At 55.8% G+C, this 18,905-nt stretch overlaps 2 protein-coding genes across 24 annotated transcripts in view; one reads left to right on the top strand and one right to left on the bottom strand.

Moving 5' to 3' along the window:
- The window catches only part of DAAM2 (dishevelled associated activator of morphogenesis 2), a 114,041-nt gene extending 105,025 nt beyond the window's left edge, over positions 1 to 9,016 (top strand). For 4 of the 6 annotated variants that reach the window (XM_033864302.2, XM_033864300.2, XM_073810751.1 and 1 more), the window contains exons 20-25: positions 1,821 to 1,989; positions 2,166 to 2,273; positions 3,211 to 3,271; positions 4,465 to 4,596; positions 5,688 to 5,858; positions 6,076 to 9,016. In XM_033864302.2, coding sequence (XP_033720193.1) covers positions 1,821 to 1,989; positions 2,166 to 2,273; positions 3,211 to 3,271; positions 4,465 to 4,596; positions 5,688 to 5,858; positions 6,076 to 6,297 — 863 coding nt within the window. In that variant the 3' untranslated portion in view covers positions 6,298 to 9,016. The remainder of the gene's footprint in view (positions 1 to 1,820; positions 1,990 to 2,165; positions 2,274 to 3,210; positions 3,272 to 4,464; positions 4,597 to 5,687; positions 5,859 to 6,075) is intronic. The other 2 variants (XR_012334462.1, XR_012334461.1) reach the window with 2 other exon arrangements.
- The window catches only part of MOCS1 (molybdenum cofactor synthesis 1), a 42,969-nt gene continuing 25,273 nt past the window's right edge, over positions 1,210 to 18,905 (bottom strand). For 5 of the 18 annotated variants that reach the window (XM_073810762.1, XM_033864303.2, XM_073810764.1 and 2 more), the window contains 8 exons: positions 17,346 to 17,407; positions 16,943 to 17,054; positions 16,421 to 16,533; positions 15,811 to 15,921; positions 13,440 to 13,560; positions 12,929 to 12,976; positions 4,830 to 10,999; positions 1,210 to 4,467 (listed from right to left, as the gene is read on the bottom strand). In XM_073810762.1, the coding sequence (XP_073666863.1) occupies positions 10,239 to 10,999; positions 12,929 to 12,976; positions 13,440 to 13,560; positions 15,811 to 15,921; positions 16,421 to 16,533; positions 16,943 to 17,054; positions 17,346 to 17,407 (1,328 nt within the window). In that variant the 3' untranslated portion in view covers positions 1,210 to 4,467; positions 4,830 to 10,238. Of the gene's footprint in view, positions 4,468 to 4,829; positions 11,000 to 11,491; positions 11,695 to 12,913; positions 12,977 to 13,439; positions 13,561 to 15,810; positions 15,922 to 16,420; positions 16,534 to 16,942; positions 17,055 to 17,345; positions 17,408 to 18,905 lie in introns of those variants that run through there. The other 13 variants (XM_073810757.1, XM_073810758.1, XM_073810761.1 and 10 more) reach the window with 13 other exon arrangements.

Here is an 18,905-nt window from a genome sequence, read left to right as displayed (position 1 = left end):
TGTAAATGGAATAACATAGTACAAATAATTTTATGCTGGTCTTTTGTTCAGCATTATGTTGTAAGTTATCCCTATTATTACAGGGAGCGGTAGGTAATTTATTTTCAGTGCTGCGTTTTATTCCATTGTATGAATATACCATAATTTACTTAACCAATCTAGATGGAATTTTTTAAAAACACAGACTAGAAACCATTCAATTATTCATCAAGAGTACTGCCACTGTTAGGTCACAGAATAGGCAGATGTTTCAGTTTAGAAGCCGCTGACCAACCTTACCTCTTACTCATTTTTTGTGTGTGTGTGTGTGGTATGTGGGCCTCTCACTGTTGTGGCCTCTCCCGTTGCGGAGCACAGGCTCCGGACGCGCAGGCCCAGCGGCCATGGCTCACGGGCCCAGCCGCTCCGCGGCATGTGGGATCCTCCTGGACCAGGGCACGAACCCGTGTCCCCTGCATCGGCAGGCGGACCCCCAACCACTGCGCCACCAGGGAAGCCCTCTTACTCATTTTTTTACAGCTTTTTTTGTTTTTTACAGTTACTTTAACTGCTTTTGAAGAGTTTTGCAAACTTTTAGTCAAATGGTTTGCATTTAATCTTCATAGCAGCATCTTAAGGAATGTTCAATTTGGCAGAAGCCAAAGATCATAATACAATGGTTTGATCTTCTCACCACATTTAATAATCCAAAATCATATTCTATAACTGGCAGCCGAATTTTCAGTGTAGGATTTGTATCCTAATTCTGTACATCCACCATTAAGTACAGAATAACTGAGGAAGGAAGGGCCAGAGTACCCACATCAGAATGAAATACTGACGTTTTGGTTACTGTTAGTCTTAGTTTGTATTTCCAAGAAAGGTATCATTTAAGGAATTGGAGGGAAATTTTTAAATGCCTAAAGGTTGGAAAATGCTTTTAAATGATTTTCAATAGGCTGTCTAGTAACCTATTTAATCAAATCTAAGACACCATCAACTGCAAAGCACACCATTATCTTATAAAACAAAAATATGAAAATACTGCAATTGATGATGTTATAATTTAATTGACAGGGATGTTTTTCTTTCCAAAAAGATCAACAAAATTCAGCACTTCAAAAGAGGCAGAAACAGTCCCCTAGTATGTAAAATGCTGAAGTTAAAAATTTTAATCACTAGGTTTAGAAAAGTAAAAGTATTTTTTATATATATATATATATATATATATTTTTAATAAATTTATTTATTTTTGGCTGCGTGGGTCTTCGTTGCTGTGTGCGGGCTTTCTCTAGTTGCGGCGAGCGAGGGCTTCTCACTGCAGTGGCTTCTCTTGTTGCGGAACATGGGCTCTAGGCACATAGGCTCCAGTAGTTGTGGCACACAGGCTCAGTAGGTGTGGCTTGCAGGCTCTAGCATGCAGGCTCAGTCGTTGCGGTGCACGGGCTTAGTTGCTCTGCGGCATGTGGGATGTTCCCGGACCAGGGCTCGAACCCGTGTCCCCTGTATTGGCAGGTGGATTCTCAACCGCTGTGCCACCAGGGAAGCCCAAAGTATTATATTTTTGCATATATCCACAGAAAGAATATGTTAAGAGTCTAAATATATGCAAGGAAAGATGATACATTCTCCAATATAGTCTTAGGAAGAGTTGGCACATTTTGAGAAAGGGTTATTTGGTGAATTGGCTTTTGGCGAGTTTGCTTCCCCTGGAGGCAGGTAGATGTGGAGAAGATTGTCTGCTGGGCTGTGGGCACAGCCTCTGCCCCTCTGAAGCTGACACTTAACGGCGCCTTTTCTGGACTTTGTGGTGGCATCATCACCTGTCCCTCCTCCCCCAGCCATCCTGCTGGCCTCCCGAGAGCTGATCCGCAGCAAGCGTCTAGCGCAGATGCTAGAGGTCGTCCTGGCCATCGGCAACTTCATGAACAAAGGGCAGCGTGGGAGCGCCTACGGGTTCCGGGTGGCCAGCCTCAACAAGATTGCCGACACCAAGTCCAGCATCGACAGGTGCGACCTGCCGGCTTCTGGAGTCTCCGTCTCACCCCACCCTGGCCTCTCCCCTCCTCCCCGTTACCCTCCCAAAATATGCCACAACTTCCCCCTAACACCTCACCCTAGTTTCCGCCAGACCCTCATTCCCAATTCCCTTGGCCCCGTACCCCTGACCCGACTTTCACCCACAGAAACATCTCTTTGCTCCATTATCTGATCATGATCCTGGAGAAGCATTTCCCTGACATCCTGAACATGCCCTCTGAGCTGCAGCACCTTCCAGAAGCCGCCAAAGTCAAGTAAGGGGTCCTCTTGAGGCTGCCTTCTCCCTGTGATCCCGCCCTCTCTCATCTAAACTTCCTCCTTCGGGGCTGCTCTGAGCTGGCTCAGAATGAACAGCATCTCGGGGTCTGCTCTGGGAGAACCCAACGAAAGACACTCTTTGCTCTCAAATCCTCATTTCAGAGATTCTCTCAGGAAACAAAGCGGGGAGTGGGGAGCTGTGACAGGGATGGGGAGAATGCCGGCAATGGGGTTGTTGTGAAGCCACTTACCACTGCAGGCGAGCAGAGCTTAATCCTGCCTCTGCAGAGTGTGGGAGACAGTGTAGGACACTCGCTCCATTATCCCCACAAGGGGTAAGATAGGCATCATCTACCATCTCCTGTCACTCACTGGCTGGGGGTGGGCAGTAACGCTCTGGCCCGCAGAAAAAGTGCTCAGTGGTTGGAAGTCAGGGCTGTCCACTACAACGGATGGTCCAAGGAGATGGCGGGGGTGGGGTGGCGGGCTCCAGGGGCATCTGCTACAGGCGAGAAGTCAGACCTGAACGTATATAGGCTGATAGAAGCATCTCCAATAGAAGCAGAAACGCAGAGGTAAATAGCTAATACACATCAAAGGTATACTGCAGGCAAGATACCATGTTAAGAGCTTATGAGCATTACCTGATGGTAATAAAAATAAATCCAAGCCAGAGGCCATGTGTTGGAAACCTTCCAATATGCAGCATGACATTTCCGGTCTAGAAGGATCTATAGGACATAAGTTTCACCCGTCATTTTCTAGAAGCACAGACAGAGCACAGAGGGGAGGTGATTTGCCAGGGCAACATGTTAATAGCCAAAGCAGGGCTGGAACCCGGGTGCACTGACTCCCAAAGCCATTGGGGTTTGCTCTGCCTTGTACTAACCCCAGCTCCTCTCCCTCCCTCTGTGTCCCCCCGCCCCCCCATAGCCTGGCAGAGCTGGAGAAGGAGGTGGGCAACCTCAGGAGGGGCCTCAGAGCAGTCGAGGTGGTGAGTACATCATCTATGCCTGCCTGGGTTTGAGGGGATGCTGCCCGTGTTTGCTGCCCGTCACTGGGCCAGAGGGTGGACCGACCCCCCCACCCCCCCCCCCCCCAGATGCAGACCCTGTCTGATGCATCTCTGTGACCCAAAGCTCCTGGCTGGGGCGACAGAACAGCTGGCACAGCAAGTACAGCCTGTAGCACAGAGTGAGTGCTCAGGAAAGGATAACTGAATTACCCAAAGCTTAAATTTAGACTCTGAATAGGAGACATCCATCTGAGACTGTAGCCTATCACTGTACAGTGGAGTGGAGTGAATGAGAAATCTGCCACGTTTAAGATTGATTCAAATCGATGGGACAGAGGATCTGCATGCCTTGGAAGCCGACTTAGGGCCGGTAACACCTAGTGTGACACTGGGGACCACTGTCCCCAGAAGTTCTTATGTCTCTTCACTTCCTGCCTGGGCCAGTAGAGGACCCAGGGGCTATACTTTTTTTTTTGTTGGAGACCCAGATCTCTACTATTCCTGATCTAAGGGCTTCTCAGATGATACTGTCTCTAGCCCAGTGTGGAGGTGGCCCACTCCTTTGTTCCCATCTAGGAACTAGAGAGCCTTCTCATCTTCACTGGGCGTATGTGGGGAGGCGGTTAAGGGGATAATGGGCTTAGAGAAAGAAGTATGAGAAGGAACCTTTTGTTGCCATTATGGCAGTGGGGGGACGGGGCAGGGGGCTGCTTTCTAATTTATAGCCCTTTAAAGTGCTACCCAAAATGTGGTCCGTGGTCCATGAACCAGCAGCATCGCATCAACTGGGAGATTTGGAAATGCATCTCACACTTTAATCGGCACACAAATCACCCAAGGGTCTTGTTAAAATGCAGATTCTAATTCTGAGTGGGGCCTGAGAGCCTGCTTCTTAAAATTTCACGCTGCTGGTCCCAGACCACGCTTTGGGTAGCAGGATCTGGAGAAAGAAATATGGCAGCGGGGGCGAGGGAAGCATAGAGGCAGGGGGTACTGGTCGATACCTCACAATCTTTGCCACCGTTAGAATTTGAGACCCAGGGTGTACCCTCTTCCAAAGGAAGGCTCAGTGTCCTGCGATTAGCAAGGAGGGTGGAGGATGTGGTGAGTCCCAGCATTCCTGACTCTCGTCCTGGCACTGGTCTGACCAGCACTTGGCTCTCCCTCCTCAGGAGCTGGAATATCAGAAACGCCAGGCGTGGGATCCAAAGGACAGGTTTGTCCCGGTCATGAGCGACTTCATCACGGTCTCCAGCTTCAGCTTCTCAGAGCTGGAGGACCAGCTCAATGAAGCCAGGGCCAAGGTAAGGGCGCCCCAAGCCCCCAGGCTGACCCCACCCCCACCCCTCTCTGTCTTCACCGGTCCTACCACAGGTGGCCCAGAAGGGACACACCCAGAGGCACAGAGCTTTGAGGAGAAAGGGTTTCCTCACTCCTACAAGAAAAGCGACAGCAACGCTGTTGCAATGTTCACAGTCCATTGACCAGATGTCAGGCGCCCCATGAAGTGTTTTCCATCCTCTGTCTCACCGCCTACCTTCTGGGTTTGTTGAAAGGCTATTATCCCATTCCACAGATACGTGCACTGAGATCCACAGACGTTAAGTAACTTGCCCAGGGTTGCCCAGCTGTGACAGACAGAGCTGGGTTAGAAGCCTGACGCCGGAGCCTAGCTTTGCTCTCGGTTGCTCTGCCTCTTCCTGCTTTGCACTCTGACACGCCTCTGGACCCCAACTGTGGGAGTCTTATTGAGATGTGGGTCCTCATTCAGGAGGTCGGGGGTGGAGCCTGAGATTCAGCCTTTCTAACCAGCTCCCGGGAAACACCCATGCCGCCGCTGGTCCAGGGAGCACACTTAGAGTAGTGAGGGCTTTCTTAGAGGGTTTTCAGTAGGTTGAATTAGAGATGGTAGCTCTCAGTAATAGTGCCAGGCATGTAGCTAGCTAGCACTCTGCATCACTAACTCATTTAACACCCCCCTAACAGTATAAAGTAGGTCCTATTATTATCCCCATTTTACAGATGAAGAAACCGAGGCACAGAGGGGTTAAATAACTAGCCCGATAACTAGATGATCTGACATCCTTGTGGTCCTGACCTTAGGAAGTGCTTCCCAAGGTCTGCAGCTCCTGGTCCTGTACCTACGCCCTAACAGACCCAGAGGTCACTCTGGGCAGCCTCTGTCAGTCAGCCTGGGTCTCCCACCTCCCAGGTGTCAGCCTCAAGCCTTTCCTTCCTTCAGCCTTGTCCTTACCCTGATGACATGGGGGGGGGGGGCTCCCTTCTCTAGCCCTGCCCCCCCAAGTCCCCCCACCTGGATGAGCTCTGCTCTGGCTGGAACTCAACTGCCCACCAGGCTCGGAGGCGACTCTCCACCAACCCTTCTCTTCAACAGTTCTCCAAAGCCCTGATGCACTTTGGGGAGCAGGACAGCAAGATGCAGCCGGATGAATTCTTCGGCATCTTCGACACCTTCCTGCAGGCCTTCTCGGAGGCCCGGCAGGACCTGGAGGCCATGCGGAGAAGGAAGGAGGAGGAGGAACGACGGGCGCGCATGGAGGCCATGGTGAGGGTGCTGCTGGGGCCTGGGCCTGAGCAAGGCTGAGGGAGTGGAGAGCGCATGGGCGGCGGGAGGCTCAGGGTGCCCTAGCAAGGAGGAAAGTGGGGCCAGTTGGTAGACCCAGCCCAGGCGTCAACGCGCGAAGGAGGGCAGGTGTCTGTGGCCTGGACCGCGGTGGATGTGCTGGGCCGCGGCCTCTCACCCGCCCTCCTCGCCCTTCCAGCTGAAGGAGCAGCGAGAGCGGGAGCGGTGGCAGCGCCAGCGGAAGGTGCACGCGAGCAGCGCGCTGGACGAGGGCGGCGAGTTTGATGACCTGGTGTCAGCCCTGCGCTCGGGCGAAGTTTTCGACAAGGACTTGTGCAAACTCAAACGCAGCCGCAAGCGATCAGGGAGCCAGGCCCTGGAAGCCACCCGGGAGCGGGCCATAAACAGGCTAAATTATTGACCTGGGGGACTGGCCGCAGCGGGAGGCTGGGAGACAGGGATGGGCCCAGGGCAGCGGAGTGGAGGAGGCCGTGCTAGTGACACTTACACAATTCGGTGCTGGATTTAGAGCCCTGGGCTGGGTCCTGGGGGCGGGGCTACGTGGCAGGGCCCGGTGTCTCCCCACCTGAAGGGGCTCCCCTCTCTCCTCTTCCCATTATTCTTCCTGCACCCTGGCCCCAGGGGTCACTCTTTGAGGCGGACTTGGCCATCCCTGGCCGGCCCTGCTCCCTGACCCCCAGCACGGACACCCAAATGTTGGCACAGAGCTGTCCCATCTCTAGCCTGGAGAGAGGTCCACGGACCTCATCTAGATTTCACGTGCCATGGGGAGTAACGGGCGGGGGCATCCAGGCTCCCATCTCTCAAGAGTAGGCTTAATGGAACGTTGATGATATGGGGCGAAGTTTCCTATTGAAAGGAAGAGGCATGACATACGCTAGCTAGATGTGTTCCAGGAAAAAAAAAAGATGCTGGGAGGAGGATGCAGGGACCAAGTCATCAGGACAGGGTGACAGTGCCTGTTTCCTACATCGCGAGCCCTCTGGCCCCTCTCTTGCATGTCTTAAGTTTCTCTCCCTTCCCTCCTGCCATCTCCATCCTATACTAACCCAGAATCCCGGAAAACTCACCTTTGGGTTCCCACGACTAGGGCTCACTATCAGGTACTTGATGGATCTGGTAAGGGAAGGGGTTCAAGAAAGAAGCCCCCATTCATCACCACACCTCGTACGTTGGGCACAGGGACCCTGGAATGAAACGGTCCTTCCCCACCCTGTACCACCTGACCATTGTCTTGAAGCGAGACAGTGACCTCACACGTTGGCTAGGGGTTCCAGAGGGCAGCACCTGAGCGCCTGGGTTACCACTGAACATTACTCGGACCCCGTACTCGTCTGACAGACATCTGCCGCTGAGCAGGAGGCACAGTGACCTCCTGCTCTGTCCAGCCTGCGGGAGACCCTTCCAACTGCGTTCGTCTGGCTGAGGTTGGCCCTGGGGCATCGGTTCCGAGGGCTCCAAGGGCAAGAGCTGCCCTCTGCAGTTACGTGCCACCTCTAAGGGAGTAAGGGGACTGCTCCCTTACTTCAGATGGGGGGGGGGCGGGCCCAGAACAGGCAGGGGTGGAAAGCTGAGGGGGTCCCACCCCCCCCAGCTCTGGGACCCGACTTGGTTCAGCCGACTTTCATTCTGGTTCTCCTGTCCGTTCTCACCTTCATTCTGTCCACCAGGAGCTGTCCTTCTGGGGCAGGATGATGGCTGGTATCTACACAAATTTTCTAAAAGGACAGAGGTGAGCTGAACTCCATCAAGGCTCATTTTTAATACATTTCCAACCCCCCGGAGTTAACCCCTCATCCTCTGTATCTGTGAGACCTGCCTGACCCTCCCTACAACCCCACATCAACAGGCTCCCTGCCCTTTTATCCTCCTGCCCTTCCCTTTTATGTTTCTCACCTTCTGACCTCCTCCTCCAGCTCAGGGTTATTGCCAGTGGACAGACTGGTGGGCTGGGCCCACTCTTCAGCTGCCTATCTTTTCTGGGGGTGGGACCATAGTAGCTGCAGGGGAAGAAACACAGGGTTGCTGAGCCCAACATGGGTGTTGGTTCAAGGGGGAGGGATTGAGCAAGTGTAAGCCTGGTGGGGACCGGTGTGAAGCAGCCATCCTGGAGTCCAGGTGAGGGTAAGGTGAAGGCTTACCAGGAAGAGTGGCCTCAGAGCTGCGTGATACCCACAAAGCCCCCGCTGGAAGAAGCCGGCACCGGGACAATGGGAAGGTTGTGGTGGGACCTCGCAAGGTCCTCCCCCAGACTGGCCGGGCCGAGGTCCACCTCACCCACTGGGACCGGGAATAGGCAGGGCTCCACGTCTAGCCAACAGGCCTGCCCAAACCCCGGTATTCCCACCCACCGTGGAAGGCTGGATACGCACCAGGGAAGAAGGAATATGGAAGACGTTCGAGACACGCTGGATCCACAGAAAAGCACAGTTCGGTTTAACTGTTTACAGAGGACACGTATATTGATTGTTCCAGGGCTCAGGCTTCTCACCTCTAAAGATTTTGCTTTCTCTATTTATTATTTTTCTAGATCTGGCCAGTGGCTCTGACACCAGACGCCACTGTAGCCAGATCGCCAACAGTGCCTTGGACCACAGACCATCACGGCTGACTCAGCAAGAAGTGCTGGTGCCTTGGAGACAGCTGAGTTGGTCCTTGATGTGCTAAACGTTGACGCCTGTTGTATTTGTCCCTTGGTCGTTCCAGGTGCCCTTCCTGCCACCTTTGGGTTCATTTCTCCAGCTAATTTTGTGTACAGCGTAAAATTCAGTTAATCTGATGCAACCTGTCCCCTTCTCAGCAGCAACATCTGCTCCCCCTCCCCTGTGAGGGAAGGGAGGCGTGTTTAGGGCGGCGGGAGGAGAAAAGTCTCCGGGTGGATGGGGAAGGGTCTGGTCCAGGCTCTTCCCCAACCCTATTCCCTTTCCACCCTCTGGGGGAGCCGTGACCATCCCCGCCCCCCACCTCTACCGCCTCCACGCCAAGGCTGTTCTCACCAGCTGTTTCAGATGACAAATGAGGCTAATGTACAAATTCTGCAGCGTCCTTTTCGCCTGCACCTTTTTTATAGAATATATTGTAATACTAAAAAATATTAAATCCGTGCCACCCCTACCTAACCGGCCTTGAAACTTGTGCCTTCTTCCCACGCTGGGACGTGAGGCGTGCTGGGCAGTGGCATAGCCCATGGTGTGTGGGAAGCAGATCCTACCCGCTCCGCGAGCCCCGACTGTGACATCCTCAGGAATTCCGCAAGCCAGTTCACGTCGTACGGTAGCTTGAAATCGGCCAAGGTGGGAGGACTTAGACCATGGAAATTGGCCTTTTTTGCTTTTCCAAGAGCTAGTTGTTAAGCATTTGCCAGCACACCTGGGTGCAGGGCCAGAGGAAAGGCAGGCGGGGGGGCCGGGGGAGTGCGGCTAGAACTAGACACCTACCCACACCGAGAGAACCCCGCAAGCGTGTCCAGCGTTTGGGGATGTGAAAACCGGGAGCCTCTAATTGCACCCCGTGACCTCTACCAGCCGGCGACGGGATGGGCTTCAGACACCCCTACCTGACGGTGCTACTGGAGATGCTGCATCTCTGGGCCTCCCTCTCCACTCCTGCCTTCTCCCCCAGGGAAGGCGGGGTGCACGGAGAACACGCCCCTTTGCTTTTCCAGCGTCTCTCCTGCTCCTCTTCCCCCAGGGGGCGTTGGGTTGGGGGTGGGCCTGCCATCACGGCGGCTCGGTGCCCTCGGCACAGACACAGTCCTCATTCCTGCATCCCCCAAATGGGCATCGTGGCTTTATTTGGTGCGCCGTGTGGGTGAAGGCAAGCTCCATTGCTCCTCCTCCCCTGGTGTGTCCCAGGACGAAGGGGTGCAGGTGGAAAGGCCGTGCGTGGGGCAGGTGTGGGAGGTGTGCTTGGTCAGGAGGCCTCAGGGCTGTGGCCCACGAGGCCCCTGCTTGGGAGCCCTTGGTTCCCTCCCGGGGAAGGAAGGAGAAGAGGAAACCCAAGAGAGAAGGGGAGGTTATGGGCTCAACTGTCGGAGAGAGTCCACAAGTCACTCAGTGTGATTTGGGGGTTATCTAGCCTTGCTTGCTGCGGCCAGCCCCCTCCCACGACCTTAGTTAGGGTCCAGGAAGGCTGACGGGCCTGTTGGTTTCCTCTCGGAAGAAAGGAGACCTCGCAGGTCAGCGTAGGTCATCGAGCAGTAGAGGGGTGGGCTGACCTGGGGTTCCTACCGGTTGAAGGTAACTGGTGGCGGGGTGAACGGAACTTGACATCTTTCCCTTGGCTGAAATCTCATCCCATCTCTTGACCTCGCTGGGCCAGGGGTGAGAGGGGGCAGGAGCTCTACGTCCGATGGAAGTCCCCCCGCTGACCCCCGGTCTTGCTGACGAGCTTGATCTCCGCCAACACGATGTCCCTGCTGACAGCCTTGCACATGTCATACAGGGCGAGGGCGGCCACGGCAGCGGAGGTCAGGGCCTCCATCTCCACCCCAGTGGGGCCCCGAGCCCGGCAAGACGCCCGGACCAGCACGGCGTGGCGTGTGCTGTCCAGCTCCAGCTGCACCTGCACGTGGCTCAGGGCCACGTGGTGGCACAGCGGGATCAGCTGGCTGGTGAGCTTGGCCGCCTGGACGCCTGCCAGCTGCGCCACCACCAGGGCGTCTCCCTTCTTTAGCTGGTTCTCCTGGACGAGCTTGTAGGCCACAGGCCCCAGGAGGACCACGGCTGAGGCCACGGCCACCCGCTCTGTGTCTGGCTTCCCACCCACGTCTACCATAGCTGCCTGTCCTTCCCTGTCCACGTGGGTCAGTTGGTCTGAGGTGGGCAGAGGTCCTGATGGGGTGGCAGGAGCCCGGGGCTCTGGGCTAAGGCACTTTGGGTTGGCATCTGAGTCGAGGTGGGAACTGTGATGTCTCTGAGGGAGAGCAGATGCCAGCCACCGCTGGGCGAGGAGAGGGATCTGGGGGGGCCAGCCCCCTTTCCACAAAGTCACCATCTGGCTGGAGAAACTCACTCTGTGCCTCAGACCCTGAACATGGAGGGAGTCCCTGAAGGAGATGCTTGGAACGGCTGGTGGGGAACCTTGGCACATCAAAAATAACTCTGGAAGGAAAAGGAAAGAGAAGAAAGGCTCAGTCCAAAAGGTAGGTCTTTTCCCACCTCCCTCCCCAAGCCTCTCCCCACCAAACCCCGAGTTCTCCCGTTCACACTGGGGAAAGGGGAACGAGGGGCAAAGAGCACAGCGAGGAGAGAGAGAAAAGCGACGATACACAGAGAGGGGCCCCCGGAAAAAACACGTGCAGCCCTCCTCGCCAGGAGGTGCACAGGGCCAGGGTCCCGCAGGCTCTGCCTGCCCTGCAGTGGGGTCTGTGGGTGCTCCCACCTGGGCTCCCCTCCTCACAACTTTCCTGTTGCCCAAGTTCTCTTAAGAAACACCTAAGGTCTGAAGACTGAAGCCTCGATCAGATGACTGCTCTGTCCCTTCATTTTCTTAAAACGATAGCGAGGCCTCAGCCTGAATTACCAATTAGTTACTCTCATCTTCACGTTCTCCGGGAAGGGCTAAGAGAAATCATATAGTTTATAGACAACACACTAAGGTAAATATTTAATCTACTTCAACAATATCTCAAGCAGGTCAGAAGCATACACAAAGCAACAGGATGATCTGAATGGTCCCAGGGGCCTCAGGGACCTTGTAGGCTCTTGTTACTCAAAGGGTGGTCCAGGGACCGCCAGCGCCAGCACCATGTGAGGACTGTTAAAAGAGATGCAGCCCGGGCCTCCCGAATCCGAATCTGAAATAACAAGATCCCTAAGGGAGTCACAGGCACGTGAAAGTCTAAGAGGCCCTGTTCTAGGCAACTCCTGGTTTTATAGAGATCAGACCACTTTAGTTACTCTATATCCTTGAGAGTATTATTATTCCTTCTGAAGCAATTAGGCCTCCCAACCTCTAGCTTTCCATCATGCTCTAGCCCCCCTACCTTGTCAGTGTCAGAGGTACAATTATCAAGGCACCCCCCACTCCTTGCCATCAAGGCGTGTCAGCATGGGTCAAGGCCCAACACAAGAGGATGAGGATGGTGGAGGTGACGGCAGAAGAGAGGTGACACAGTTTTCTTCCCGATGGCATGCTGTGGTGAGCCGCCCTTCCTTCTCTGGGTGGCTGGTGTGGTCCCTGGGCTGTCTCTGGCCCACTCCAGCCCACATGCCTCAGGGCTCTCTGCTCCAAGTGCTGGAGGAAAAGAATCCCTTCCCCTGGTCTTCTCACTGCTTCCTCTTGCTTAGGGCACAATTCAGGGGCCCAGATCTGGCTGTGGCCAAGGGGGCGAGGCCTCCCCTGCTCTAGCCTGGGCATGCACCAGAGAGATAACAGCATCCCCAAAGCTCCGCATGGACCAGCCAGTTCCCCAGGGTTAGAGACCACATGTGGCTCAATAAAAAGGTGTTTCTGTTTGAAGCATCCTATGCACATAAGAGACGCCCTGGGCCCGTAAGTTCCCGGGAGTTAAGGAATTAGGCAGTTGAGATCCTGGCTGTGTCCTCCCTAGGAAGCTGAGTAGCACTCTTAGCTTGCTGCCTAAGCGCTACCCACACAGAAGCATAACAACACAAGGACCAACGGGCACTAATGGTCCAGACACGCACGTGAATTGACCCACAGGACAGAAGGGAAGGGACGCCTGTGACTGTATCCAAGCTGGGAGATTCTAAAGCCGAGGACAAGATCTCTCTTACCCAGAAGCTCCATTTTCAGGGGACAACTAACATAGCGATCATAAACCTGGAGGACCCCCCCGACCCGATTTCTGGTGAGACAGAACGATGATTTCTGTGGCATGTACAGTAAGAGGGAGCCAGGGAAGGGAAGAAAAGCCACAGTAAAGGCTTGGAGGGGTAGGAAAAGGTGAAGGATGAGAACCTCAGGATGAAGTGCAGGATCAGGGTGGGGGGTGCCTACGGCAGGGGCCCCACCCCACGGGACCCCCCCGCCAAGGGTGAGTGGTTACGTACTGATGGGTCACCCACCGATGAGGATCATGGGCCGGTTCTTCATCTGGGAAATATTGAACATGCCTGGGGCGAGGGAAGGATGGGGGGGGAGAGGAGAGCAGGGAAGCGGGGAGAGAAAGAGGGCGGGGAAAAGAGTTCACTGAAACGAACGATGGACACAGAGGTATGACAGCCCCGTGGACACGCACTCACCTACCGCAGCCCGACAAAAAACCCCCGCCGTACACTGCAAGGTCGCCCATGATGGAGCCCATGACAGTTTTTGGATGCCAGGACCCTGCCCTCCCTGTCAGGGATGAGAGAGGGGCAATGACACCCCTCTTTCTCCACCACCCAATGAAACAGCCCAAGAGAATGTGGGGCCCCCCGTCCTGTGCAGGAGAAGCATCACTGCACCCCAAGTCTAGAGGGCCAGCAGAAGTGACGGAGAGCACGGACCACACTGAGTGCCACTGGCTCACTACAGACTTCCCTCCTGCTGACAATGGCCCACTCATCGCCCAGCCTGGCCTCCCCGCCCCCTCACCTGCATGCTGCCGCTTCTTCCTGCCCACGGCAGCCCCAATGATGCGCAGCAGCTCCTCCTCAGAGGCCCCCGCCCGCAGGTGATCCCGTAGAGATACCTCTGAGTTCCCAAAGAGGCAGACCTGGAGAGATCACATTGCAGGTGAGGCCAACATGCCCCCCTCATCCTGAGCCTTGGCCCCCATCCTTGGAGCCCCCCTGGGCTGGGCACGAGGGCCTCCCATGGCTGGTCATACTCAAAGCAGGTCTTCCTGCAATGAGGGGCCGAAAGTGCTAGATGGAGGAGTCGGAGGGGCTGGAAGGGCAGGAGGCAAAAGCAGACACCCCAAGGCCTGCATCATCTAACTTCCGGTCGTGTTTCCTTCAGCACGTGGTGCGTGCTTGAAAAATACCAAATAACTGCCGACAGATACAGCACATGAAAGTCTAGATCCACACCCTCTCCTGAGACATTCCATGCAAAGGCCTCTTCACTGCATGAGAACGGACCCCAGTCAGTGGGAGCTGAGCCCCGGCACGGACATCCATTTCCCCTCCATCCTCTTCCAGTCCCTTTGCTCCCGGACCCTGCCCGCCTGGCCCTGACTCGGGGCTGAACAGCAGAGGGCTGGTGGAGACGGCAGCCTGAGGTCATTCAAACTTGACTCGATGCTCCCCTGACTCTGGGAGAGGCTGGGAGCTCTGGGGGGCTCGGGGTGGATGGGGCAGTCCCAGAAGGCGGGACACCTACTTCCTCCCATGAAGCCCCACAAAGCACCGACCAAGTGTCAGCCCTGTGCAGGGAGCTGTGGGCACAGAAGCACGGGTGACAAGCAGACACCATCAGAGAAGACATGAACGAGCTCTAAGCGGAAGATACACCCACTCCCCCGTGCTGGTCAGTCCCCCTTCCTCGCTCCCCACCAGCCCCCACTCTCTGCCCTCTTCTGCAACCAGAGCCCCCCTCCTGCTGCCTTCCGCCTGGGTTTGGCTGATGGGAGGTCAGAGGGTGAGAGCAGAGAAAGGCCGGGCACTTCTCGGCAGTGGTGCTTCCGGCCACAACCACAGCCCCAGCCAGGCGGCCGCTCCAGCTCTCCTGGGAGCCCAGTGACGCCAACTCCTCCCCTGCCCCTTCCTCCCAGGGGTGGGACAGCAGTTTGCTGCTGCTCATCCAGTGCCCTTACAGGCCCGCTTAACCCTGAGCTATAAACAGCCTCTTCCTCACATTCTCCTTAGAATCCTCCCTCCACTTCCCGCAGCGGGGTGGAGGGGACTGACTGACACAGTTACCACCGACTGTCCACTCAGTCCTGTGCCTCCAGCCCAGAAGACACCCTCGCTTTATAACAACCTGCCGCACAGTTCCTATCGGGTGTCCAGCCTGACGGCCCAAACCCAGCCACCAGCACGCCCCCGATCCCAAGCAGATCCCAGAGCTGACCAGACAGTCCGGAGCCTCTCTCTCCATCCACACCTGCAGCTCCAAGTTCTTTCACTCTTCCTTCCCACCTTCACCTTAACTCTTACATATCTGGAACATCACGAAGTGGCCATTTAACTGTCTTTCTATTTCCAAATTCAACCTGGGAGTTATTCTTCCTAAAACATGAATCGGGGATCTTGCTCCCCACCTTGTATAAAAACTCTGCCCAGTGTTCTCCTGTCAACAGGACACACTCTGCACCTTGCATGGGGTCACTCAAGCCCTCCACGAGGTGGCCTCCCCACAGCTGACTTTAATCTGCCCTGGCCAAATCAGGATGAACGCATCCATCCTCCCCCGCCACTACCTCCCCCCCACCACGTCCAGTCTCCATGGCTCACTGAGGTCCCTGTGCGCTCCCTCCAGGTTCACCACCAGAGGCCTGTCCGGCCCCTCATTTGATGAAGAATCCCGTGCTGCCACCCATTAGCTCTTTGTTTGGTCTCACAGGGAGTCTCTGTGGCCTCACAGAAGATGGGCATGTCCACGCCTCCCTTCCACCCGCCGTCCCTGGGCCTGAACGCACAGCATGTGCTGATGAGATATCAGATATGAGTAACGGATGCTGGTTTCAGGAATGAACCCCTGGCCTGGTGGGAGGGGCCAACCAGGGTGGGGGCTGGGGGAAAAGGGCACATCGATCCCCACCCAGCCCGCCCACAGCACTGAGTCCTGGAGAGTGGCTCCTGATCAACCAGGGACCCAAGGAAGGAAGGAACCAGGGTGACGGTTCCACGGAAGCCACAAGTTCACCTTGATCTGCTGCTCCCACGATCCTCCCATCTCTGACACTATCTCACCATCACCCCGTGTACCCTGCTAGCCTCACCTCCAATCATGGGGCACGGGTAGGAAGACATAAACAGAGCACAGAGGAGACAGGGGTGCCCACGGGGAAGGGGACACTCACCTTGAGGTTCCCGTCAGCTGTGATTCGCAAGCGGTTGCACGTCCCACAGAAATGCTCAGACATGGACGTGATGAAGCTGACTCGGCCTCGGAAGCCAGGGATTTTAAAGGCCTGTGGGTGAGCAGTGGAGGGGAGGGGGATAGGCAGCTGAGTGCCAGCTCTCTCCCTGACATCAGAGCCCTTACCTCTCGGCCCTCTCCCCAGGAGCCCTGCAGAAGGCAGCCCCCGAGGCCCTCGGACAACAGAAGACTCCAGTATGAAGCCCTTGAGCTCTCCGCCTGCACCTGGCCTGCCCCCAACAAAGGCTGTTAAAGATGCAGGAACCCGAGGGCAGCACGGCCAGGGGCAGCCACGTGGAAGAGCCAGACAAGCACCCGCTCCACCACTCAGTCCAGTGCCTCCTACAAGTTCCTTAACCTCTGCCCCACGTCGGGCCTGCTTCTGCGTCAGTGAAGCAGGGAGGCTGCTATGATGGCCCTGGAACACTTCCTGCTTAAAAGGAACTGTCCTGCATCACTGACCCCACCCCCAAAGCAGCCCCTGCCAGCTCTCCCGTCCTAGGGTGGAAGCACCACCTTTCTCCCGGCCCCATCCCTGCCCTCCCGCCAACCTTGGCTGTGCTGGATTCCTCCTCCGGCAGCTTCTCCAGCTCCGGCCACTGCTGCCTGAGGGTGTCCAGCATCTCCTTATAGCTGACCATCTTCTTGAAGTTCCACTTGTTGCCTGTATTGGGGGTGGGAGCTACTGAGTCACATGATGCGGGGACCCAGGGGCTTCAAGTTCACCCTCCCACAGCCCAGGAACCAGTTCTCCGCCGCCAGGCCAGGAGGGCACAAGGTGCCTGAATGGGTGGATGGAATCACAGCCACGCCCACTCTGAGAAGCCTCCGACCCCCATCGCAGCCCCGGTGCCTGCCCAGGCCCCTCCCCACCACCCCTGGAGAAATTCCTACACACACAGTGGTATCGGGGCCAGCAGCACCCACAGGGGCAGCCGAACCTTGTCCGCCCTCCTCAGCCTTTCCCAGGGTTCTTGACAGCCCCCCGGCGTGCTCTCAGCGGGGCTCTGGTCCAGCTCTGCCGACAGGCCCGGCCTCCTCTTCCCCCACCCACCCCGCCCTGTGGCACTGACCATCAAAGGGCATGTACTCTATGAAGCGCACGTCCAGGGGAAGGCCCTCGGTCAAGGCCACGAAGTCCAAGAGTTCGTCCTCATTCAGGCCTCGCATCACCACACAGTTCACCTGGTCCAGGGATAAGGGGACCACAAGGGCTATCCCCACTGCGTTCTTTTCCAGGGATGACCCTTGTCGGGGATCTGACACCTGCCTAGGCTCTCCACCCAGGGTCCCGTTCCTTGTGTCCCTCCCCCAGTTCTCCATGGGTTGGAAGATTCCATGGGTCAGTGGTTTTCTCCCCTCCCTCGTGGGGAGTGGGGGGCAGGGCTGCATGGAGCGGGCCAGGAAGTGGTGAGGGGTACACCGCAGGTGCACTGGCCAGGGCTGGGGCCTGTCTTGGGGCCAGGAAGTCCTCACCTTCACAGGACTGTAGCCCAGCTCAATGGCCTTGTGGATGCCCTCCATGACCTTGCGGAAGCCTGTGGGGAGGGAGAGGAACAGGGTCCAGGCACTGCCTTCCTCTCCCCCACGTCCTCACACCCATAGAAAGCACCAGAGCCACAAGGAACCTCAGAGACCGCCGAGTCTGGGGACCAGAGAGTAAATATTTCAGGCTCTGGAGGCCAAGAGGCAAAATTGAGGCTATTATGTAGATATACATCATAAAGATTTTATTGACTAAATTCAGAATATGGTAATAATTGAGTATAATATTTGTAACACCACTCTGGAATAGAATGAAAGAGTGGAATTCTTTTTGCAGGGATAATGTTGCTTAATTGGTATTCATGGTTAATGTTCCCTATCATTAAATTCATTGCAAATGTTATCTGCAAAATCCATTCTTGGCTCGAAGGCTGTAAGAAAAACAAACCAGGCAGGGGGCTGGAGTTGGCTGGTGGGCTGTAGTGCGTGGACCCTGATCTAGGTGAACCCCCTCATAGCCCAGATGAGGAAACCGAGGTCCAGAGACAGGCAGGGCTCAGCTGGGGGTCTCGCACAGAAGGCAGGACCCCCAACTCCCTCCTGGTGCCTGCTCTTCACCAGTCCGACCGTTCACCCACTCTTCATATTCTCACCGAGCACCTACTAAGCGTAGGTGCTGGGCCAGGGCTGGTGAGCGATTCCCGTGCACGTGGCTCTCTCCTATCTCTGTGGTTAGTGCAGTAAATGTGATCCCAGGCTGGCTTCTCCTCCCCACCGCAGCTCAGTCATGTATCCAAACATGTGAGCGCCTCCGGCATACCGGCCCCTCCCCCACCCCCAGCCAGCCTCCACGGTTTCCTTGCAGCATTTTCAGAGTAAGACGGCAGGAAGAGACGGCAAAGGAAAGACTGTACAGCTTTTATACAAAATGCCATTAGGATAATCTAGAAATTCTCTCTTCCGTCAAGCCCTCTCCCTCCAAAAGGAGGCAGGGGACACAGGGATATGAATGGGAAGGCAGATCTGGCATCAGGATCTACTGTCTCCGATCCTCATTCCAGGAAGGAGTCAAGGAGGCAGGGGGCATGGGGAAGTGGGGCTGGGGGTTCTCTGGGTAAAGCTCACAGTTATACCTTCCACTTTCCCACCTCAGAGCCCCTGCGGTTCTCGACTGACATTCCTCCTCAGAGTAAGCTCCCTTGATCTGACCACCCGGCTCCTGAAGGGCCAGCATGAATGCCTCCTCCTTGAAGCCCTCCCAGTCTCTCCCCGCTGGAGGAGAGAGCCCTAGAGAGAGAGTCTCTCTTCCGCTCTGCAAGTGCTTGAACTGACAGCACAAGACAAGCAAAGGTGGTTCCGTGGCATCACACCTTTCGGCCCTTCGTAGCCTGTAAGGCAGGACAGTGTCCTGTGCGTCTGTCCCCTCCACAGCACCTGGAGCAGCCTTTAGAGGGCAAAGACACTCCCCCCGCCCAAGCACTTCCTCAGCACGCTGCCAAATATAAACAGGAAGTTACACGCTGGGGGACGGTGGAAAGAGGAGGTGGGGCT

Source organism: Tursiops truncatus, chromosome 10 (assembly GCF_011762595.2).
Source record: "Tursiops truncatus isolate mTurTru1 chromosome 10, mTurTru1.mat.Y, whole genome shotgun sequence".
Classification (NCBI taxonomy): Eukaryota; Metazoa; Chordata; class Mammalia; order Artiodactyla; family Delphinidae; genus Tursiops; species Tursiops truncatus.
This window is presented reverse-complemented; position numbering and strand designations above follow the sequence as displayed.